Source organism: Podarcis pityusensis (assembly GCF_964106645.2).
Source record: "Podarcis pityusensis genome assembly, chromosome: 2".
NCBI classification, from domain to species: Eukaryota; Metazoa; Chordata; class Lepidosauria; order Squamata; family Lacertidae; genus Podarcis; species Podarcis pityusensis.
The window spans coordinates 54,210,100-54,229,607 of NC_138029.1; the positions used below are offsets into that span (position 1 = coordinate 54,210,100).

The 19,508-nt window shown below is 39.7% G+C and overlaps 1 protein-coding gene across 9 annotated transcripts in view; it reads right to left on the reverse strand.

Moving 5' to 3' along the window:
- LOC308472331 (uncharacterized protein) overlaps nucleotides 1-19,508 on the reverse strand; it is an 81,573-nt gene that overhangs the window by 15,702 nt on the left and 46,363 nt on the right. For all 9 annotated transcript variants that reach the window (XR_013983432.1, XR_013983433.1, XM_080997073.1 and 6 more), the window contains 12 exons: nucleotides 19,155-19,267; nucleotides 15,381-15,496; nucleotides 12,538-12,756; nucleotides 11,442-11,594; nucleotides 10,671-10,831; nucleotides 9,758-9,867; nucleotides 8,197-8,315; nucleotides 6,761-6,973; nucleotides 5,012-5,155; nucleotides 2,999-3,165; nucleotides 2,697-2,812; nucleotides 743-867 (listed from right to left, as the gene is read on the reverse strand). Coding sequence is in view for 7 of the 9 variants with exons in the window: in XM_080997073.1 (XP_080853199.1) it covers nucleotides 743-867; nucleotides 2,697-2,812; nucleotides 2,999-3,165; nucleotides 5,012-5,155; nucleotides 6,761-6,973; nucleotides 8,197-8,315; nucleotides 9,758-9,867; nucleotides 10,671-10,831; nucleotides 11,442-11,594; nucleotides 12,538-12,756; nucleotides 15,381-15,496; nucleotides 19,155-19,267 (1,756 nt within the window). In the remaining 2 variants the exon portion in view is untranslated. The remainder of the gene's footprint in view (nucleotides 1-742; nucleotides 868-2,696; nucleotides 2,813-2,998; nucleotides 3,166-5,011; nucleotides 5,156-6,760; nucleotides 6,974-8,196; nucleotides 8,316-9,757; nucleotides 9,868-10,670; nucleotides 10,832-11,441; nucleotides 11,595-12,537; nucleotides 12,757-15,380; nucleotides 15,497-19,154; nucleotides 19,268-19,508) is intronic.

Sequence of the window (19,508 nt, forward strand, 5' to 3'; positions counted from 1 at the left end):
ATTGTATAATGTATACAAATTGTATAATGAAGGCGCGAGCCAAACCTCCCTCCACAAATGGGGATTATAAAGAGTTAATTAAGTAGGCAGGCACCTTCTGTTTCAACTTGCTTAAAACTCTTCTATTCCATCAAGCCTATGCAGGCAACTAAGAATATATCTTTCCATAATCGTTAATGGAAGAGTATTTTTTAATGTTTTATATGGTTTTAACTGTATGGTTTAATGTACTGTGATTGTAAACCACTTTAATATTTTGTATGAATAACAATACAGTATATAAATATTTTTTAAAACAAAAAAGCAAGCAAGCAAGCAATGCTACAATACAGAAAGTTAGCCAACTTTGCCTTAAATTTAAATTTATGCTACTATTGGTTGCTAATGCAAACTCCCACAACTATATTGCAACTTCTATATTATTATCAGCTTCTTAAAAGCTTGGTGATATAAATATTTCAAACTCTCTCAGAATTTTCATATTGCTAAGTAAAATCTGATTATGCAAGTAATTCAGATCCCACAAGAAAAGCTGGTCTTAACTTACTAGGCTAGCAATTTGGGTAAAAAAAAAAAAGAGTTGTACTTTTGATGCACAAAATATTGGTTTTAATTAAATTTCAACAATTTGTGTATTAGGGTGCCCATACTGAAATTGACATGGAAGTCTTTTTAAAATTTAACTATCTTATTGTATGTCTTCTAATGTTTTACATAAATCAGTAGTAGTATTTCACATTACCCTCTTCTCTTTTCTTGCAAATCCACGATTTTTTCCCGTAACAACTAGTTCCTGGCATTGAACCTTCGGGAACATTTAGCTGCACACAGCAATTCCAGGTGAACGTCCATGAATTATTACGTAACCTCAATTTTTAGAAACACACACAGAAAAAGTTTTGTTACTTTGAAAATCGATTTACAAACTTTAATAGTATTCAATGAGTTACTATTGCCCATTTGCATTCTATTAAGGGCAACTTCACAAAGTACCTTGTTAAGAAAACAAAATATTGCATATAAATATGTGAAAACATAATGCACACACACATATGGAAAAGCATGAAACATACAACTGCTAAGTACATAATTATGTATGGCTAAAGTTAGCCATAACATCTCATTATATGATGTGTGAAACTGCCCAAACTTTTGCTTTCTGTTCCATAGCCTCCTGGTTTACACAACACAGAAAGCCAAACATTCGGCTTAGTGTGTTGTCCAAACTTGGGCTCATGGTACAGAAGGAAAAGGGCCAGAAAAAAGGAAAGCAGCTGCAAGCTGCATGTTTGTGTAGTCATCGTAAGCCAGTTTCCTGTACCATGACATGTGAACGAGGGCAGTAAGTAGTGCAGCTAGTGGTCTCCTGTAATGAGTACAGTGGTACCTCAGGTTACATACGCTTCAGGTTACATACACTTCAGGTTACACACTCTGCTAACCCAGAAATAGTGCTTCAGGTTAAGAACTTTGCTTCAGGATAAGAACAGAAATTGGGCTCCAGTGGCACGGCAGCAGCAGCAGCAGGAGGCCCCATTAGCTAAAGTGGTGCTTCAGGTTAAGAACAGTTTCAGGTTAAGAACGGACCTCTGGAACAAATTAAGTACTTAACCCGAGGTACCACTGTATCAGAAATGCCACATAGCAGATGGAAGCAGCAGAATTAAGCAACAGAAAGGCTTAAGGGTAAATTCTAACACATGCTCTGAACACTTCGTAAATATATTTGGGGGGGGGGAGCCACATTTCAAATTCCTCTAATGAGTTTTTGAGTTTGGCAGCTTCTAGCAGCATATTAGTGTCACACAACAAAAACAACATTCAGCAATGTGAGTCTACCAGGATTTTATGCAAATAAGTCTGGACAATGTATCCCCAGTAGAGCTACTTTAAGTTTCAGAGGGAGCATGGGGCTGATCATGAGCTTTAGAACTATTATTATATATTTATTTATATGCAACCTTTTCCCCCTGAGGGGACTCAAGGATGCTTACAGATAAAAATAAGAACTGCCAATATCATCAATAATTTGAAAAATTAAACATTGATAAAATGATAAACTATACACACAAATAACATGTATTAAAACATTACCAACTATTACAATAAAAACAGAATGGCAGCAGCCGTCTCATTAAAAGCAGTCAGTGCCCCAAAGCTTGTTGGGACAAGGAAGTCTTCACCTGCTGGCACAACAACGAGGGAGCCAATATAGCTTATCTAGGGAGGGTAGGGCCGGATTTAGGTTTGATGAGGCCCTAAGCTACTGAAGGTAACGGGGCCCTTTATATGCTCAGCTGTCCTTTGTCAACAACAAATTGTCGCTGTTTTTTTGTGTTGAATATATGCTATATGGTAATTTATGCACCTAATAGGTATCTAAAACCATTTGCACATAACAAATAGGAGCCCACACAATACAAAACACTGTTGCTGTATGTAGGTTTTACTTTATTTGTTTTTTATATTATATTTTGGAAACGTACATCCAGGTTTTTTTCCTTTAATTTTTTTGGGGGCCCCCAAAAGAGTGGGGCCCTAAGCTATAGCTTGTTTAGCTTATACGTAAATCCGGCACTGAGGGAGGGGGTTCCAAAGTCTGGGAGCAGCCTGGGAGATTCAACTTTGTTGTAAATTTCAGAGTGTGGGTGCTTATTCTTGCTGGCAGCAGCAACTGTGGGCCTCACTCAGCTTACCATTTTAAATCTGTGTATAAAACATTAGCCTTTGACCACTCCAAATGGGTACAAAATACACCACCATGAAGACCGATCCAATAGACTCCTCTTGGCAATATAGTAAGAAGTGAATCCTAAATAATTTAAAAGGTAGAACACCTATGAAAGAGTGGTGTAGAAATGGCGGACATACATTTTACAAAAACTTGTATATCAGCTTAAAACCACCCCCCAAACTGGCATTTCCCACTGAAGTTGCCACATGGCATATCCAAAGTCATACAAGTAAATATATATTATGTGAAAATACAGGCTTATACCATCTCGTTTCTACTAGATATCCAGAGAAGGTCTGCATCCCTATATCGTCTACACATATCTCTTGCATCAAACCATGTATTTTCTGTTGCTTTGGGGAAGTAATAACAGCTGCCATGCCAGTACACCCAGCCACCTTCAACAGGACATCTCCCGCCAATCAAGGTCCCTGAAATGTAAACACATACATACAGGGTGAATTGTTTCCAGGTAAGCTAGCCTAAATATTATATGTAATACTATGTTTTACTACCTATGTAGACCAAACGTATAAGATACATATGAAATCTCAGAGCTATGATCAAAGAAACATGCTTCAAGCCTTATTTACCAGGCCCACCTCACAAGATCAGGTTCCACCAGTGTGCACTTTTCAGGTACCACAGAGCATACAGCTGTCTTCTTCTCTTCCATCACTGTGCTAAAGCAGAACCCTTCTTGTTAGCAGTGAAATAATATGTCAATCAAACAGCAAAATGCACTATATTTTTATGTTGTGGACCACCCTGAGAACTACAAATGAAGGGTGTTATATAAATTTAAATAACAAGAATAATACAACAACAACAACAACAACAACAACAACAACAACAACAACAACATGCAACCTCTAATCCTGGAGTGACTGCTTGTAAAATAAAACAAAAGTGGGCACTATACTCCCTGAAACCATCTGATATGAGGCACCTTCATTTGTATAAAATTATCTGAAAAACTAACCCTTCTTCACAATTATGGGCATTCCTCAAGTATTTTGGGAAATGCCAAGATTTACTAGAAAGCAAAATAAACTAGGGAATAGTGGATCTTTTATTCTTGAGCTGAATGTCAGAAATTACAAGACATGAGGCTTGTTTTGGACATTTTACCCAACGCAATAAAAACTGCCCTTTATTGACAAATTAAGGAAATCAAGCAAGCTCATTTACATCATTCACTCCCTACAATTAATTCCAAAGTATCCCTACAACTCATGGTATTATTTTTTTAAAAATTGCACTCATTTTGATTTGATTAAGAAGTAGCTGACTTTCTTCCAGAGTACAAATATAAAGCATCTGCCTCTTGTAAGAAACAATTAAATTGTGGAATTGCCAATGGTTTTTTTTGTTTGTTTGTTTGTTTGTTTTTTGCCCATGATCAATTTTATTTGTTGGAAAAACTTAATGCTGTTATTTTCCATACTCTCTTTGAAAGAAGGATACTGGATTATTGCCAAATGATTTGTTGAGTTTTAAGCTTGTTATCATACAACATAATTAATAATCTTATCCTACAATCTTTATCAAATCCTTGATACTTTGAGTGAAGTCTGAATACTATCTCTATTCTCTGATTTTTTAATATAATTCAAGTACAGTGGTGCCTCGCAAGACGAAATTAATCCGTTCCGCGAGTGTCTTCGTCTAGCGGTTTTTTCGTCTTGCGAAGCAACCCTATTAGCGGCTTAACGGATTAGCGCTATTAGCGGTTTAGTGGCTATTAAAGGCTTATCGGCTTAGCGGATTAGCTGCTAAAAGGCTATTAAAGGTTTAGCGGCTTAGATAAAGGGGGGGGGGAGCGAAAAAAAAATCTCAAGACTCGCAAGACATTTTCGTCTTGCGAAGCAAGCCCATAGGGAAATTCGTCCTGCGAAGCAACTCAAAAACGGAAAACCCTTTCGTCTAGCGGGTTTTCCGTCTTGCGAGGCATTCGTCTTGCGGGGCACCACTGTACTGAGCTAATCCATGACTTCAAAAGGCTGCTAACCTTTCCTTCCAACCTTGTGAGTAACAAATAGCAGCGTTATTACTTCACTTAGCTATATCCTGCTTGCATTTTGACATTTCAACTTCACACCTTTCAAAGAAATAGGATTGGTTCTATATACTTAAAGGAATTTAATTTCAGCTGAAACCAGAAAAGGATCATGACCACTGTTTGATATTCCTACAACTTTTGTCATAATATGGATTCTCATATTTATGGGAGCAGAAATTTTTAAGAAGAAGCAGAGAAAGGGGTTCCCAGATCACCTTTTTTGCAAGCGAACGTAGGGTCATTTTTGCTGCAAAACAAGCTGTCACCACACAACCCTGTATAGGGGTTGCATGGCACATCATCACCACACTTGCGGCATATTTGTTCACAGTTCTCCCCAAATCTTCCAGCGACACAATCTATGAAAGATGTAAAATATTATGTTGTTGTTGTTTAGTCGTTTAGTCGTGTCCGACTCTTCGTGACCCCATGGACCAGAGCACGCCAGGCAAAAATATTATATTACAGTGAAATATAGGAATGACTTCCATAAAGTGTAGGCTACATCTGTGGGTAAATCTGGCTACAGCTGCATAATAACTGGATTACGAATGACAAAACCCAATTTTAGGACAGGGGACGTGATGTATAATAAAAATAATGTCATTATTTCTACCCTGCCCATCTGACTGGGTTGCCACAGCCACTCTGGGCAGCTTCCAGCATATACAGAAACATAATAAAACATTAAAAACTTCCCCATACAAGGCTGCCTTCAGATTTCTTCTAAAGGTTGTATAGTTATTTATCTTCTTTACAACTGCTGAGAGGGTGCTCCACAGGGTAGACGCCACTACCTAGAAGGCCCTCTGCATGGTTCCCTGTAACCTTGCAGTGAAGGAACTGCCAGAAGGCCCTTGGAGCTGAATCTCAGTGTCTGGGCTGAACGATGGGGGTCGAGATGTTCCTTCAGGTATCCTGAGCCGAGGCTGTTTAGGGCTTTAAAGATAAGCATCAACACTTTGAATTGTGCTCAAAAATGTACTGGGAGCCAAAGTAGGTCTTTCAGGACTGGTATTATATGGTCCCAGCAGCCGCTCCCAGACACCAGTCTAGCTTCTGCACTTTGTAGTTTCTGAGTCACCTTCAAATGTAACCTCACGTAGAGTGTGTTGCACTAGTCCAAGAGGAAGATAATCATGGCATGTACCACTCTGGTGAGACAGTGAGCAGGCAGGTACAGTCTCAGTTGGCGTACCAGATGGAGCTGCCCTGGACACAGAATTAACCTGCGCCTCCATGGACAGCTGTGAGTCCAAAATGACTCCCAGCCTGCATACCTAGTTCTTCAGAAGCACAGTTACTCTATTCAGGACTAGGGAGTCCCCACACCTGCTTGCCCCGTATCCCAGAAACAGTCCTTCTCTCTTGTTAGGATTCAACCTCAATCCGTTAGCTGCCATCCAACCTCCAACTGCCTCCAGACACTCACACAGGACACTCACACACCTTCACTGGCTCCGATTTAAATGAGAGGTAGAGCTGGGTATCATCCGCAACCTGGTGAACACCCAGCCCAAACCCCCTAATGATCTCTCCCAGTGGCTTCATGTAGATGTTAAAAAGCGTGATTGAATCATCCAAACATGAATATGACATAGAATTTAGTATCTACCAGAAAATAGTGTAGCAATTGATGGCACTATTTGTTATGCCCACATTCATAGTTCTTTGCCTCTTTGTTGTCTTCGCCCACTGTGAGTATTTAGATGGTAAACTCCTTAGAGCTACAAGCCTTCTTTTACTTCTATATTACATATATCTGAAGCATCCCCTCAGTATGTAGAAACCACTGCCTCATTTAGGATGGCCCAGTGTCACTTTCTAATTAATAGGCATGCACCCATCCCAAAATTGTTATTAATAAAAATAATACAGACAAACCAGTTGCATTTGAGTTAAATTATATAAATTTCAGCAAAGAGATAAAAGTAAATAATTCTGCACATACTTGTACTGCATACCTGATTTAATCCAGGTTTTCACACTTTTGTCCCTGGTATTGTATATGCTTAGACCAGTGTGTATCATGAATTCCTTCCCTGCTTCTACCACTCCAATACACGTTGACAAGACTAAACAGGCCTGTTTAGCCTCATTTAAAGTAGAATACTTAGGAGCTTTTCCATCAGGAAGGTAAAATGCTCTTCCAATGAATTCGGTAAAGAGATCAACATCTGTTTAAAATAAAAGGAACAGTCAACTTAAATGAAATGTATAAAATATGACTGCTCCTAATTATTGTGCAGATTTGTGATGTGCAAGTGCAACCTGCCAGTTCACAAATGGACAAATATACTCTGATTTAAGGGCCCCAAACTAGAGCAACTGTTGCAACAAACAGATAACAATGCATTGTTATGTCTTTTTCACCAAATTAATTTTTTTCTAAAAGATTCCCCTTTTCATTGGTACAAATGTTTGTCTTGTCAAAGACCTGAGCTTTCAGAAGTAGTACACATTTACACACAAATCATTGCAGTGCCAAAATGGCCACACAAGTAATACTCATATTGAATTTAAGGATTGTACTTAGACACTTGAAGAACTACACTGAAAGGTATCTGAAAGGTATCTAGAAAATCTGTGCTTTTGGACTGCGTTTAGTGCGACCACCTAGAAGTAAAGAAGAAGAATCAGTATATACAGTGGTACCTTGGTTCTCGAATTTAATCCATTCTGGGAGTCTGTTCGACTCCCAAAATGGTTTGAAAACCAAGGTGTGGCTTCTGATTGGCTGCAGGAACTTCCTGCACTCAATCGGAAACTGCAAAAGCCAAGTCAGACGTTCGGCTTCCGAAAAACATTTGAAAACCAGAACACTCACTTCCAAGTTTGTGGTGTTTGGGAGCTGATTGTTCAGGAGCCAAGCCGTTTGACTACCAAGGCACTATTAAATTGATATGTGAGTGTTTTAAATGTGTGGATCTGGCCAGCAGCTTTTTATTGTTTTAATGTATTTTTTTATTAAAATGGTGAGTGTGATCTGTCAAGAGTATATTTTAATGAAGAAAAGTGGGACAGAAATCACAAATAAAATAAATAATAATATGCATACTTGTGAGTCAAATTCACTGAAATCAGGAGGGCTGCATGGCCAGAGAAAGTCAATAGGTTTTAAGAGAGCTTAAGGAGGTATGCTAGAGTTGTTATAACTCATTACGTATTGTCATTTCGTGTCCAGTGCTGATCTGGTCAAACAGATTTCACATCTTTTTGAAGCACTATCATCTGTTTGATGAGGTGATACTGATAGCAATATTGACAATGGGGACAAACCACAAGAAATAACACAACTATATCACTTCCAACTCTTGGGGGGGGGGGAGACACATTAGTTTCTAGCCAGAGTCAAGTTGTGCATCTGTTTCTGAGAGGCAAAAACAACTTCTTAATTTACCTTGTCTCTTGCAAATCCATTTTCTGTGAAGAGAACAATCAATCACAGAAAGATATCTCTTGAAAGCAACTCCACAATCAGAAACAGATTGTGTATATCTTCTGTTTTGCCTAACCACCCTGCCAGCAGTTAAGAAGGAGAAAAAATGTACAGGTTCTGATTAATTAAACCGTTCCTTAAGGCTTGCTCTATTTCAACATTACTATGGGAAGTTTTCAAAACCACACACTAATTTTGGGCAACAAACTTCAAATGCATTCTAAAATTAGCAACCTGAAACATTATATAAAGATTTAAGGCTGGTTCAATCTGAGTAGTAGCATTCTGCTTGTATATATCTCGTCAACTAACTGTATGGAAATAAGAAAAAGTAATGGTCAGAAGAGGAAAGAAAACTGTGCAGTATAAGCTAGAATCTAAAAGAGGTTGGCAAGGCAAGACTAGCCAGTAAGCAAAGAGAATCTAGAGGAGACCCCTGTTCCCAGGCAAGGCACAGAAGGAACAAAGAAGGATTTTTTGGAAGCCATATCTAGTATAAAGATTGAAGCTATGCGATCCCTGCCTTTCTTGGGCAGGAGGAAGAGACAACCCATTCTTTCAGTGTCTCATCCTCACTTATGCCAGAGAATGACAATCTGCCCTGAAATTGCCATAAATTATCCATTCAGTTTGGACAGTGATATTTTGACTTCAGGTATGAACAATCCTTTTGCCCATGTGCACAACTCCTTCACAATGTAAACAATCAAACCTGTAAGTCAAAACATGAAACTGCAATAACTGGTTTTGAACCAAACCAAGATACTAAACCATAGCTTGAATATGGTTTAATATACTATCTTGTGCTAAAGGTGAAAACCATAGTTTATAGGGTCAGATGAAATAGGAAATCATGGTTAATTTGAGATTTTCTAGTTTGACTGCTTGCTTCACAATGAGAAGAATGAAGAAGCTGAATTGACAGTCATTGTGGTTTTAGAGACTTGAAAATCAGCGAGATCCTTACTGAAACAGAAAGAACCTCTGAATACTTTTTTAAAATAAAGAGCATGTACTAGAATCTGAATATATCACGTGATCATTTTTTTCTGTTGAGAGAATGGACTTTACTAAGGCTCTGAAAACAGTCTTTTCTGCTAATATTGGACTATATTAGAAAACATCTCACCATGAATGAATGAAATTTATTATGGTCACAGACCAGGATTAAAAAAGCATATAGATAAAATAGCAGTTAGGATTTTTTGACCGAAAATTGTTAGGGCAAATGAGGACAAGGAAACAGGCATAAAACATCCGAATAAAATACAAGATTAAACACAGATAGTGGATGGATAAAAAAACCCTAATAATTAAAACAGATAAGAGCTAAAAACCAACAAAGACACGCAGTTAAAACAACTGTAAGAGCATAAGAACTAAAAGACTCGCAGATAAAACAACTATAAGAGGCTGCAGAGTAGAAGCCTCTTAAATAGAGGACACTCACAACGTTAAAAACTGCTGTGCAAATATGGTTAAAACAAACAATTAAAACAATAGTGAGATTAAAACATCTCACCATGCATTTTGAAAGATTGAAGTTGTGTTATCTACCCAAATATATTGATATGACCACTTGCTGAAGATCAAACCAATCCAGCTGTCATCTCCTGTATACTGTACCCACATCTGTAAGAATAAAGAAGAAATAAATCTGAACTGTTCTTTATAGTGTAGGAGCAGAATACGTTTAATATAAACCAACATTCGGAAAAGTCCTAAAAACTATTTTATAGCAAGAATCCTAAAGCCTTATATCCAAACAACATTTAATCATCCTTTGAATCAACTTTCCAACACATAAAAACCTCCTTTAATAGGTACCGCATGTCTAGTTTAGATAACGGTGGTATATGCTTTTAAATAATAATTTAAGAGAGAAAACTGAAGTAAGCACACGGATTACAAAGCTCCAAATGTCTTCAGATAGCACTGCTAACATAGATTCAGTTTCTCTCAGCTGCAAGGAAGCATTCTAAAGCATTCATAGTCACTGTAAGAGCACTGTATAAGGGTTCTCACCACCACTTTCTATAATAAGTCTAAAATACTTCTATTCTTGTTAGGTAACTAATGCTGCAGTTGTAACAAGAAGTAACAGTGGCTGGCTGGAGATGCTACTGCAACAGAGTCCTTTTGTGCTGGAAAAAGAAAGACCCATGCAACTGGCCTCACTCATGATTGAAGAAGCTACACACACAAATCATAGTTACGTGATATAGTAAAGTGGGGAAGTACCTCCCATGTTGGGTAGGTATCTGAATTGCTTAAATCTGAATGGAGAAACACCTGCAATTTGTATGGCTTCTAAAATGAACAAAAGAAAACAGTCACAGAATTAACCTAATTAAGTCTAATTCACAAACCAGCCCCTATCCAGTGTGAGAAGGATATAAAGCAATTACACACCCACCCCAGCTCACAAATAGTACCTTTTCATGACTGTTTGTAATTTTAACTAGGTCTGTTCCCTTAAATCCTTGGCATGCAATCCTGGCATCGGTCCATGTGGCTGTTTTTGTCTGTTCCACATAGTAACATGACTTGGAATAATGGTACCACTGGGGCTTCTTTGGGCACGGATTTGTGAAAGCTTAAAAACCAATACAGTAAGTTGTAATATAACTTTGAAACCACAAGATACACCTGCATATCTATGTAATTAAATGCATTTCTAGCTGTGAGCAAACCATACTGAATTAAAAAATAAAAAGGGTTAAGTCCAGTCAAGGCAACTATGGGGTTGTGGCACTCATCTCGCTTCAGGCCAAGGGAGCCAGTGTTTGTCCACAGACAGCTTTCCGGGTCATGTGACCAGCATGACTAAACCGCTTCTGGCGCAATGGAACACCGTGACAGAAACCAGAGCACATAGTAATTGTAGTATCTTTGTAGCACTTCAGAGAGCGCTACCTAGTGAGTTTGTGGCTCAGTCGCTTAAGTTACTATTACATGCAGCAGTTTCCTGTATAATTTAATTCTACTTACACAGAAAACTAATGTTGATGTAAATGGTAAAATTTAAAGGAAAGGTATTAGTAAATGAAACCCAAAATTTCAGTGGTTAGTAGAGGAGTTAGAGTGACTTCTACAGAGTGGCTGACATAAATTAAAGGAGGTACTAAAAGAAAGGTAGAGAAAGCCACATAAAATGAGAGAATAAAAAAGGAAAACCTATGTCTAGAAACTGTCATATTTTGTACCTTTTGCATTACACTCTGGATCTGGGGAGTCCAAGGTACACTTGGTAGGGCGAATGGCTACACATTCTCCAGTAATCGGATGGCAAGGTAAGTTATTGGCACACTTTTTGCAAATGAAGTGACAATTTGTACCGAAAAATCCAGGATTGCAAACTAGAATAAAATTTGAGAATTAAAACAGCAAAAGAATAAACTAAAAACCAGATTAATAAGTAATTTCAACATTTGACTTTTACTATGAGCTGTTTCGGGTATGCAAATAGAGCCCAACTTGCTCTGCACTTCCAAAGTATATTACTATTGGTTGGCTCCAGGTTAATATTACTAATATGTACATGCATATGCAGAAGTTAAGTCCCTCTGTATTCACTGGGGCATACTCCCTCCCAAGTGTGCATAGGATAATAACCTTACTGTATATTTAGTTCTTTTCCTAAATAAAAAAAGTGATTCACAAACTGAAGATAGGTTGTTGTTGTTGTTGTTGTTGTTGTTGTTATCCCATATTAGATTTGGGAAGAAACTTGAAGAGAGCAGAGAATGACTTGCCATCTAGTGAGCAATAAATGTGGGACTTGGGGGCTCACAAGTCAGTTTTCTAGCCACTGTGCTACACTAGAGTTCATTAATTGCGGATTGAATGAAAAATAGCTTATTTGATAGAGAAGTTCAATTTTATCTGAAAGAGGCTATGATTAATTAATTTATTTAATATATTTCTACCCATCTTTTGTCCCATAAGAGCAAAATAGTAATTAATGCTTTGATGTTGACATCACCAAAGCTGTAAACTCTTGGCCCAGCTGGACATATTTACTTTTGGAACCAAACAGTTCCAGAATCATTTAGATTTAAGAAACTAAAACATTACATAAAATTTAATAAGTTCTACTATTTTTAGGATCAGAGTACTTTGGATAAGTTGGCAACAATGACAATGCCGTAACAAGAAAGAGACGTACGTAGGAGCCAACAGCATGCATCTGCCAGTTAACAACTTAAGAGGCATTTCATAAGATCAGGAAAAAGATAGTTTGGTAGCCACAGCCACATTGTTATAGATAAGTGTATAGATAAGTTCCTTTAAGTGACTCACCAGACTTCACATATAAGGTGTCATGTGCATCGACGCTTTTGAATATATTTGTTCCACTAACCATATAATACTGGCCTTGTGATAAAACTATACCAGTACAAGTAGTTTTCTCAAAAATGCAATCCTCTTCAGCATCACTCAAAGTATAGAACATTTTTGGCAATGCGTTTTGTCGTTGTGGTATAATGTGACCTTTGTATTCCTGGAATATATTCATTGCTGTCCAAAGAAAACAATCATAGACCGTGATTTTTACCATCAGTTCAAAGACTAAGATGATATAAGAAGAGCCTATTGGATCAAGCCAATGGCCAATCTGGTCCAGCATCCGATTCTTACAATGGCCAACCAAATACCTATGGGAAACTTGTAAGCAGGACTTGAGAGCAACAGAACTCTCTCCTTGTGTGGTTTCCAGAAATTGGTATTCAGAAGTATACTGCTTCCAACCAATATAGCCTCCATCACAGCTAAGAGTCATTGATAAGACTTTTCCTCCATAGATTAGTCTATGGAGTTACCGTATTTTTCGCTCCATAGGGCGAACCGGACCATAGGGCGCACCTAATTTTTAGGGGGGGAAATAAAGGGGCAAAAAATTCTTCCCCCCCTCCCCAAGCTCCAAAGAGCAAAGAAGCCAAGACAGCGAGCGGGATCCATCCCGCTGGCTGTCTTGGCTTCCTCTGTTAGCCGTGTGTAACTTCTCCAGCCGGGAAAGGCTGCGCGCAGCTTTGGCAGAAGCCGCGGGGCTGGGGCTGGGGAAGCCCAAGCTTCCCATGACCCCAGTCCCCAGAATGGGTCCGGGAGCAGCGGCGAGGTTGCGCGCAACCTTCCCTTCGCTCCCAGAGCTTGCCGGCTCCGAAGGCTTGCGGATAGCTGCCTGAAGCCTGGAGAGCGAGAGGGGTCGGTGCGCACCAGTCGGTGAGCTCCAGGCTTCAGCGAAAGCCTGCATTCGCTCCATAGGACGCACACACATTTCCCCTTCATTTTTGGAGGGGGAAAAGTGCGTTCTATAGGGCAAAAAATACGGTACTTTTTAAAGCCATCCAAACTGTGATCACAGTTTAACTATGCTCTGCCTAGTTCTAGTGCATAATTTTATAAACTTCCATCATGCATTGCCACCTCTTACGCATCTTTTTTCTCTAACCACAACCCCAAAGTCTTGCTATCTACCACAACCCCAAAGTCTTGCTCCTGATTAGTCACTGCCAGATCAGACTCCATGAGCGTATATGTGAAATTAAGATTTTATTTGTCCAACATATACCACTTTCCTCTTGTTTACATTGAACTGCATTTCCCATTTTCTGCTTCCTCCTACTTAACAAATTTCTGATCCACAAGAGGATATCGCCTCTTACTCTGTGACTGCTGAGCTTACTCAGGTGTCCTTGGGAGGTACAGTGGACGCTCGGGTTGCGAACATGATCCGTACGGGAGGCACGTTCGCAACCCACAGCGCCGCGCCTGCGCACGTACAAAGAGTGATTTAGTGCTTCTGCGCATGCGTGAGCACTGAAACACAGAAGTAACCCGTTCCAGTACTTCCGGGTTCAGTGCGTTGCGCAACCCAAAAATGTGCAACCTGAAGCATCTGTAACCCGAGGTATGACTGTACCTTGTTGAAAGCTTCTTGAAAGTCCAAGTACACTATGTGTATTATGGAAGATCAAGCTTTCTCAAGGACACCAAGATATCCAGCAAGTATCACACATATACCACAAAAGGGTTTGTTCTTGAAAACAGTTTGGAAGCTTCAGATGGTACAGACCTCAGTGGTCCAAATGTTGATGAGAGTGAACATGCAAAACATTTTACTATGTTCTTGACTAATCTGCTTACAGATCATTTACTATGATCTTCACTAACCTGTCCTGAATTCCAATTCACTTGTGAATTCAAACTGCTGGTCATTATTTCCTGAATTCCTGCAAAGCACGTTATTTCACTGTACCGCCCTCTCCTGGAATTAAGATTCTAAGTTGAAGTCATGCTTTGCATTCCCTCAGCCATAGAAATGAGATGAGGAAGGTGAAGGGAAAAGGCTTATTCATTGGCGGCCCTTACACTGTGGAACACTCTTCTGAGAAAAGCAATTTTCCCCGGCTTTGTTTTACCAGCACGTTTTTCCAAAGATGTTCAGCTGTTGTTATGGCAACATCAAGTAATTTTGTTGTTGATTGCTCAGTGTTGGAAATCCAATACAGTGGTACCTCGGGTTAAGAACTTAATTCGTTCTGGAGGTCCGTTCTTAACCTGAAACTGTTCTTAACCTGAGGTACCACTTTAGCTAATGGGGCCTCCTGGTGCCGCGTGATTTCTGTTCTCATCCTGAAGCAAAGTTCTTAACCCAAGGTACTATTTCTGGGTTAGCAGAGTCTGTATCCTGAAGTGTCTGTAACCTGAAGTGTCTGTAACCTGAGGTACCACTGTACTGATGTTTAAGGTGGGTTTTCTTTCAAGTTTTCAAACTATACAGGAAAAGGGAGTGTGTACTGTACGTAATAGCCAGCTATTATTATTCATCTTTTAGTAATATCCAAATAAGATTATTGCACCCAGGAGCCACAGAACCATCAACATCTTATTGTATTCCTTACCACCCTTCTCCACAAGGTCCCAGGGTAGGCTACATCATATAAAAACACAACGCAACTGAAACAATAAAAAACCCTTTAACTCCCAAACAATAATTCCACATAACACATTGCAGAGAGGACAACATTAAGCAGTGGGATGACTCTTTAGAATATTCCTTGCTTTCCCTAGGTGAGAGACAGTACTGAATAGGAAGAATATAAAAGAAGGAAAGGGAGCAAGAAAAAAAAGCTAATACTTACATTCTTCTCTTTCACATATAAAATAAAACTTCTCAGAGCACTTTGCTGATTGCAGTAGTCGCTTACTTTTGAGAATAGTACCGCAGCCATCACGTTTGTCCCCTTCTATATTTAACCTAAAGGGAGAGGCAACATTTTGAACTACAGCTAGGAAGAGAAAAATATTCATACTGATTTTTATAGCATAATCTGTTATATCACACACTAGTGTGCAGAATTTGGGAGGGTCACTTTGAGAACACTGCTGCATTAGAAATAATAATAATAAATAAGGCATGTGGCCTCTGAAAAAAGAATGTTGCAGTGTAGAATATGCCTGTTCAGGGTTCTACCAAGTTAGCCATGTTCATTATGCTCCATTCCATTTCCCTACACAGTTTTCTAGTTGTCATCTTCCTCCATCCCTCAACATTCTCATTTTTCACATGGCTGTTTTAGAGTTCCCACCCTTTAGGATTTTCTCCCAAAGATAGATAGATAGATAGATAGATAGATAGATAGATAGATTTTACTTCTGACAACCTTGAGCAATCTATTATTATTGCAGACTCACTCACAGGGACTCCCAGCTCCAGGGAGCAAGGCCTAAGCCAAGAAGGTGAACTGGACAGGACAATCTGAGATTTAAAAAATTGGCCACAACTTTATTTATTCCAGATGTAGGTTGGATTTGGGTTAGTTATTGGATGTATATCCCTCACAACTCTTGTGCTGGAGGGCTGTTGCATTACAGGGTCAAGCTCAGGATTAACAGGTCCTCCACAAGACGCAGGTCTACAGGGATTACATTCCCAAAATGCTGAAGAAAGCTCTATGGCCCATATGCCAAATGCCTTGGCTTTTGGACAGAGATTTCCTACTCGACCCCTGTTATTGCACAGTTCTGAGGTAGGGGTGATTCACCACTTACCCCCCCCCCCCCCCCGCATGTTGCTAGACTAGTAGCCACTGCAGACCCTGGGGACAGACACAGACAACTTTTATCAAGTCTCAAGCCCGCCTCACTTTGCCTGACCAGATTGGCCAGGATTCAAGTAAATAGATGTTGGGAAAGCCTGCCACTCCCCAGTGGCCAGCTTAGGAGTTTCCCAATGGTCAACCACCTAACTCAGATGTTGCTCTTGAGGGTAAGCATTTGGAGTGACGGGTTGCAACAGCCGCCCAGCCAGTGACTGGGTAAGCAGCCATTATCATTATCATCATTATAATATTTATTTATATCCCACCTCAGAAACAGCTAAAAGCATGGAAAAAGCAGTCATTTAAAACATTTAAACATCAATAGAATATGAATGTTTAAATACTAATATTGAAATAATATATATCTGAATGATTTATTAAAACATACAGATCATTATAATAGAAGCATCAAGCACCAGCTTTTTTCTTAATAACAGTCAGTTCCCAAAAGCCTGTTGAAACAAGAAAGTCTTTGCCTGCCAGCAGAAGGAGAACAAATTGGGAGTCAGTCTAAGTTCTCCAGGAATGGAGTTCCAAAGTCTGGATACAGCCACTAAGAAGGCCCTGCATGCTCCTTGTGCATGGATGGTGCTGTTCTGGCTACATAAGGATAGGCACTTGGAGAATGAGTTTGCTATTAGTATAATGGACTACTTCTTACAACACCTAAGACAGTAACAAGTGTTCCTTCCTTCAAGCACCAGAGAAAGCTCAAACCCACTTGAGTACATCTTATATCCAAGGAGAAAGTAACCTGTTCTTCCGCTTCATGTTACCAAGCTGATCATACCACATCCTAATAATTTAAATAATTTTTGTAAAGTTCATAGTATCTAAAGCCATGGTCAGAGAAAATATGCTTCTAGAGGTCTTCCGGTTCAGAGCTGCCATGGCGAACAGCAGTTCCCATGATAACGGACGCTGGGTGTGCAAATAATTAAGGATAATTTGAGAGTAATTATCCTTGCAAGCCCCCCCCCCCCCCAGGTCAGGGGGATGAGCTCTCACTTGCAGATTGTCCGATACCTGCTTCTTGCTTCTACAATGCAGGGCAGGGGATGCAGAGTGCATAGCACTGCACGTATCGGTAACTCTCCAATGCAGTCACCATGAGCAGCAGTTCCTCTGTTTTTTAAGATAGATATGAATTTGGACTTTAAAAACAGACATGTTCTGGAAGAAGGAGACAAGATAACCTGCTAAATGAATCAGCCACTGAGTGCCAAGGTCTTGATCTGGAGAGGACTATCATCGTAACCAGATTGAAAGGTGGGTGGAGGGATGCCTTTGTTTTTTCTCTGTACATGCACTACGTTGTTTTATGATTTGGCAACCCTTCACTGAAGAAAGAAATATAATTTCTAATGGAATATAATTATTAATGAATTGCAATTAGTAATGGAATGCAAGAGGGAATCAACAAAAATTTTATAATTTATATGGACTAATTGAAAGAGCGGAACTGTGTGGAATGTGGAATGTTTTGTATACCCCCCCCCCCCAATGAGGCCCCTGACTTTGGTTTATTACAGCTCGGGAGAGATACCAGCTTGTTAACGGACAGTAAGAGATCAAAGAGAAATGCTGGGAGTCAGCCCGGAGCAAGGCTAGATGCCAAAGAAAGATGGCAGAGAGGATTGCACAGTAAGAATTAAGTTCTTGGGGGGGGGGATGCCGGAAATAATGGATTACAACAGGAAAGGGAAAACAAACGTTAAAAGATATTCCACACAGAAAGTTACAAGATATAAACCCCTCTGGCAGATTAATAGATATGGAACAGTTAAATACGAACAAAAGTCATTACATCAGTGGCTGCAAAGATAAAGGAGTAACATTGGAACGGTATTACTTTGATTAAATAAGAATGGAAGCAGGAGAAGGAACAACAACAGCCTCTCCCCAAGATTAGAACATGGGAAGTCATCCAAAAATGTTGAATTTGAATGGAATAATTGGCTTTTTAAATTGTATTATGATTTGGTATTGTATCAATGTGGCTTATATTGGATTATTATTAATGAAAAATTAATTAAAATTATTATAAAAAAGAAAGTATGCTTCTAAATACCAATTGCTGAAAGCCACAGGAGGGGAGAGTGCTCTTCTGCTCAGGTCCTACTTGTGGGTTTCCCACAAGCATCCGTTTAGCCACTGTGAGAACAGGATGCTGGGCTAAATGGGTCACCGGCCTGATCCAGCAGGCTTTTCTTACATTGTTAAATTATTAACATTTAGCTTCAATAAGTACATATCTGTCAGACGCTGTTGCGGTTGCTCAAGAGTAACCAGGCAGGACTCCGATCTGTCTTTTACAGGCTTTATTTTGGTGCAAACTATTTACAGTGAAGAGCGTCATAAGTTCATGTCTGGCTCAATCGCTAGCAGAATCCGGGAGTGGTCTGTTTTTGGACCTCCCCCAACATAAAAGTTTCATCACCCCAAGCCTTTTCCGCTGCTCCCCCCCCCCCCGCATCTCAAACTACTGCGCATGATTGGGGATGGCAGGGGTGTGCTTCCCTCCTCTCCGGCTTGCTCAGGGACGGTGTTAAGGCTCTTTCTAGCATCCTCTGGTCCTTGCACCTCTTCTCCACTGGAGGCTGGGCTTTCCTCCTCGCCAGAAGAGGAACCGCTTCGCAAGATTTTCGGAGGCTCCCTGTAACACAACTGCCCCTCTACCTCTCGCCTCTGAGCTGATGGCAGTTCCCTGACATTATCCATACACTGAAAACTGTTCAGTAGGTATTTCAGGGGCATAAGTAAAAAGTACCTCCAGTCCCATTCATAAAAGGCAGAAAAATGTAAACATCTTACCAATTTATATTAGTGTTCACGTTTGTTCCATCTCCCCATTGCCAACGAGACGTCTCTGAATGCCATTTCATTCCTACCCACATTTGTTGATTTATCATTGCTTTCACCCATGTCTGGAGCAGAACACAACAAAGACATAATTAGCATTGTTAAGATCTGGTGGTGTGATCTCAGTATACTCCATAGGTGAAACGGCATACACATCAGGGGATAAGTATGGCTCAATTCTCCCTTTGAACAAAAACAAAAGGGTTGATAGCACCTCCTCTCTATCTCTCCACCTAGGTATCAGGCACAATACTTGAAATAAGAGGACTGGTACACATCTCACATGAAGCCATTTGCCTGTTCACT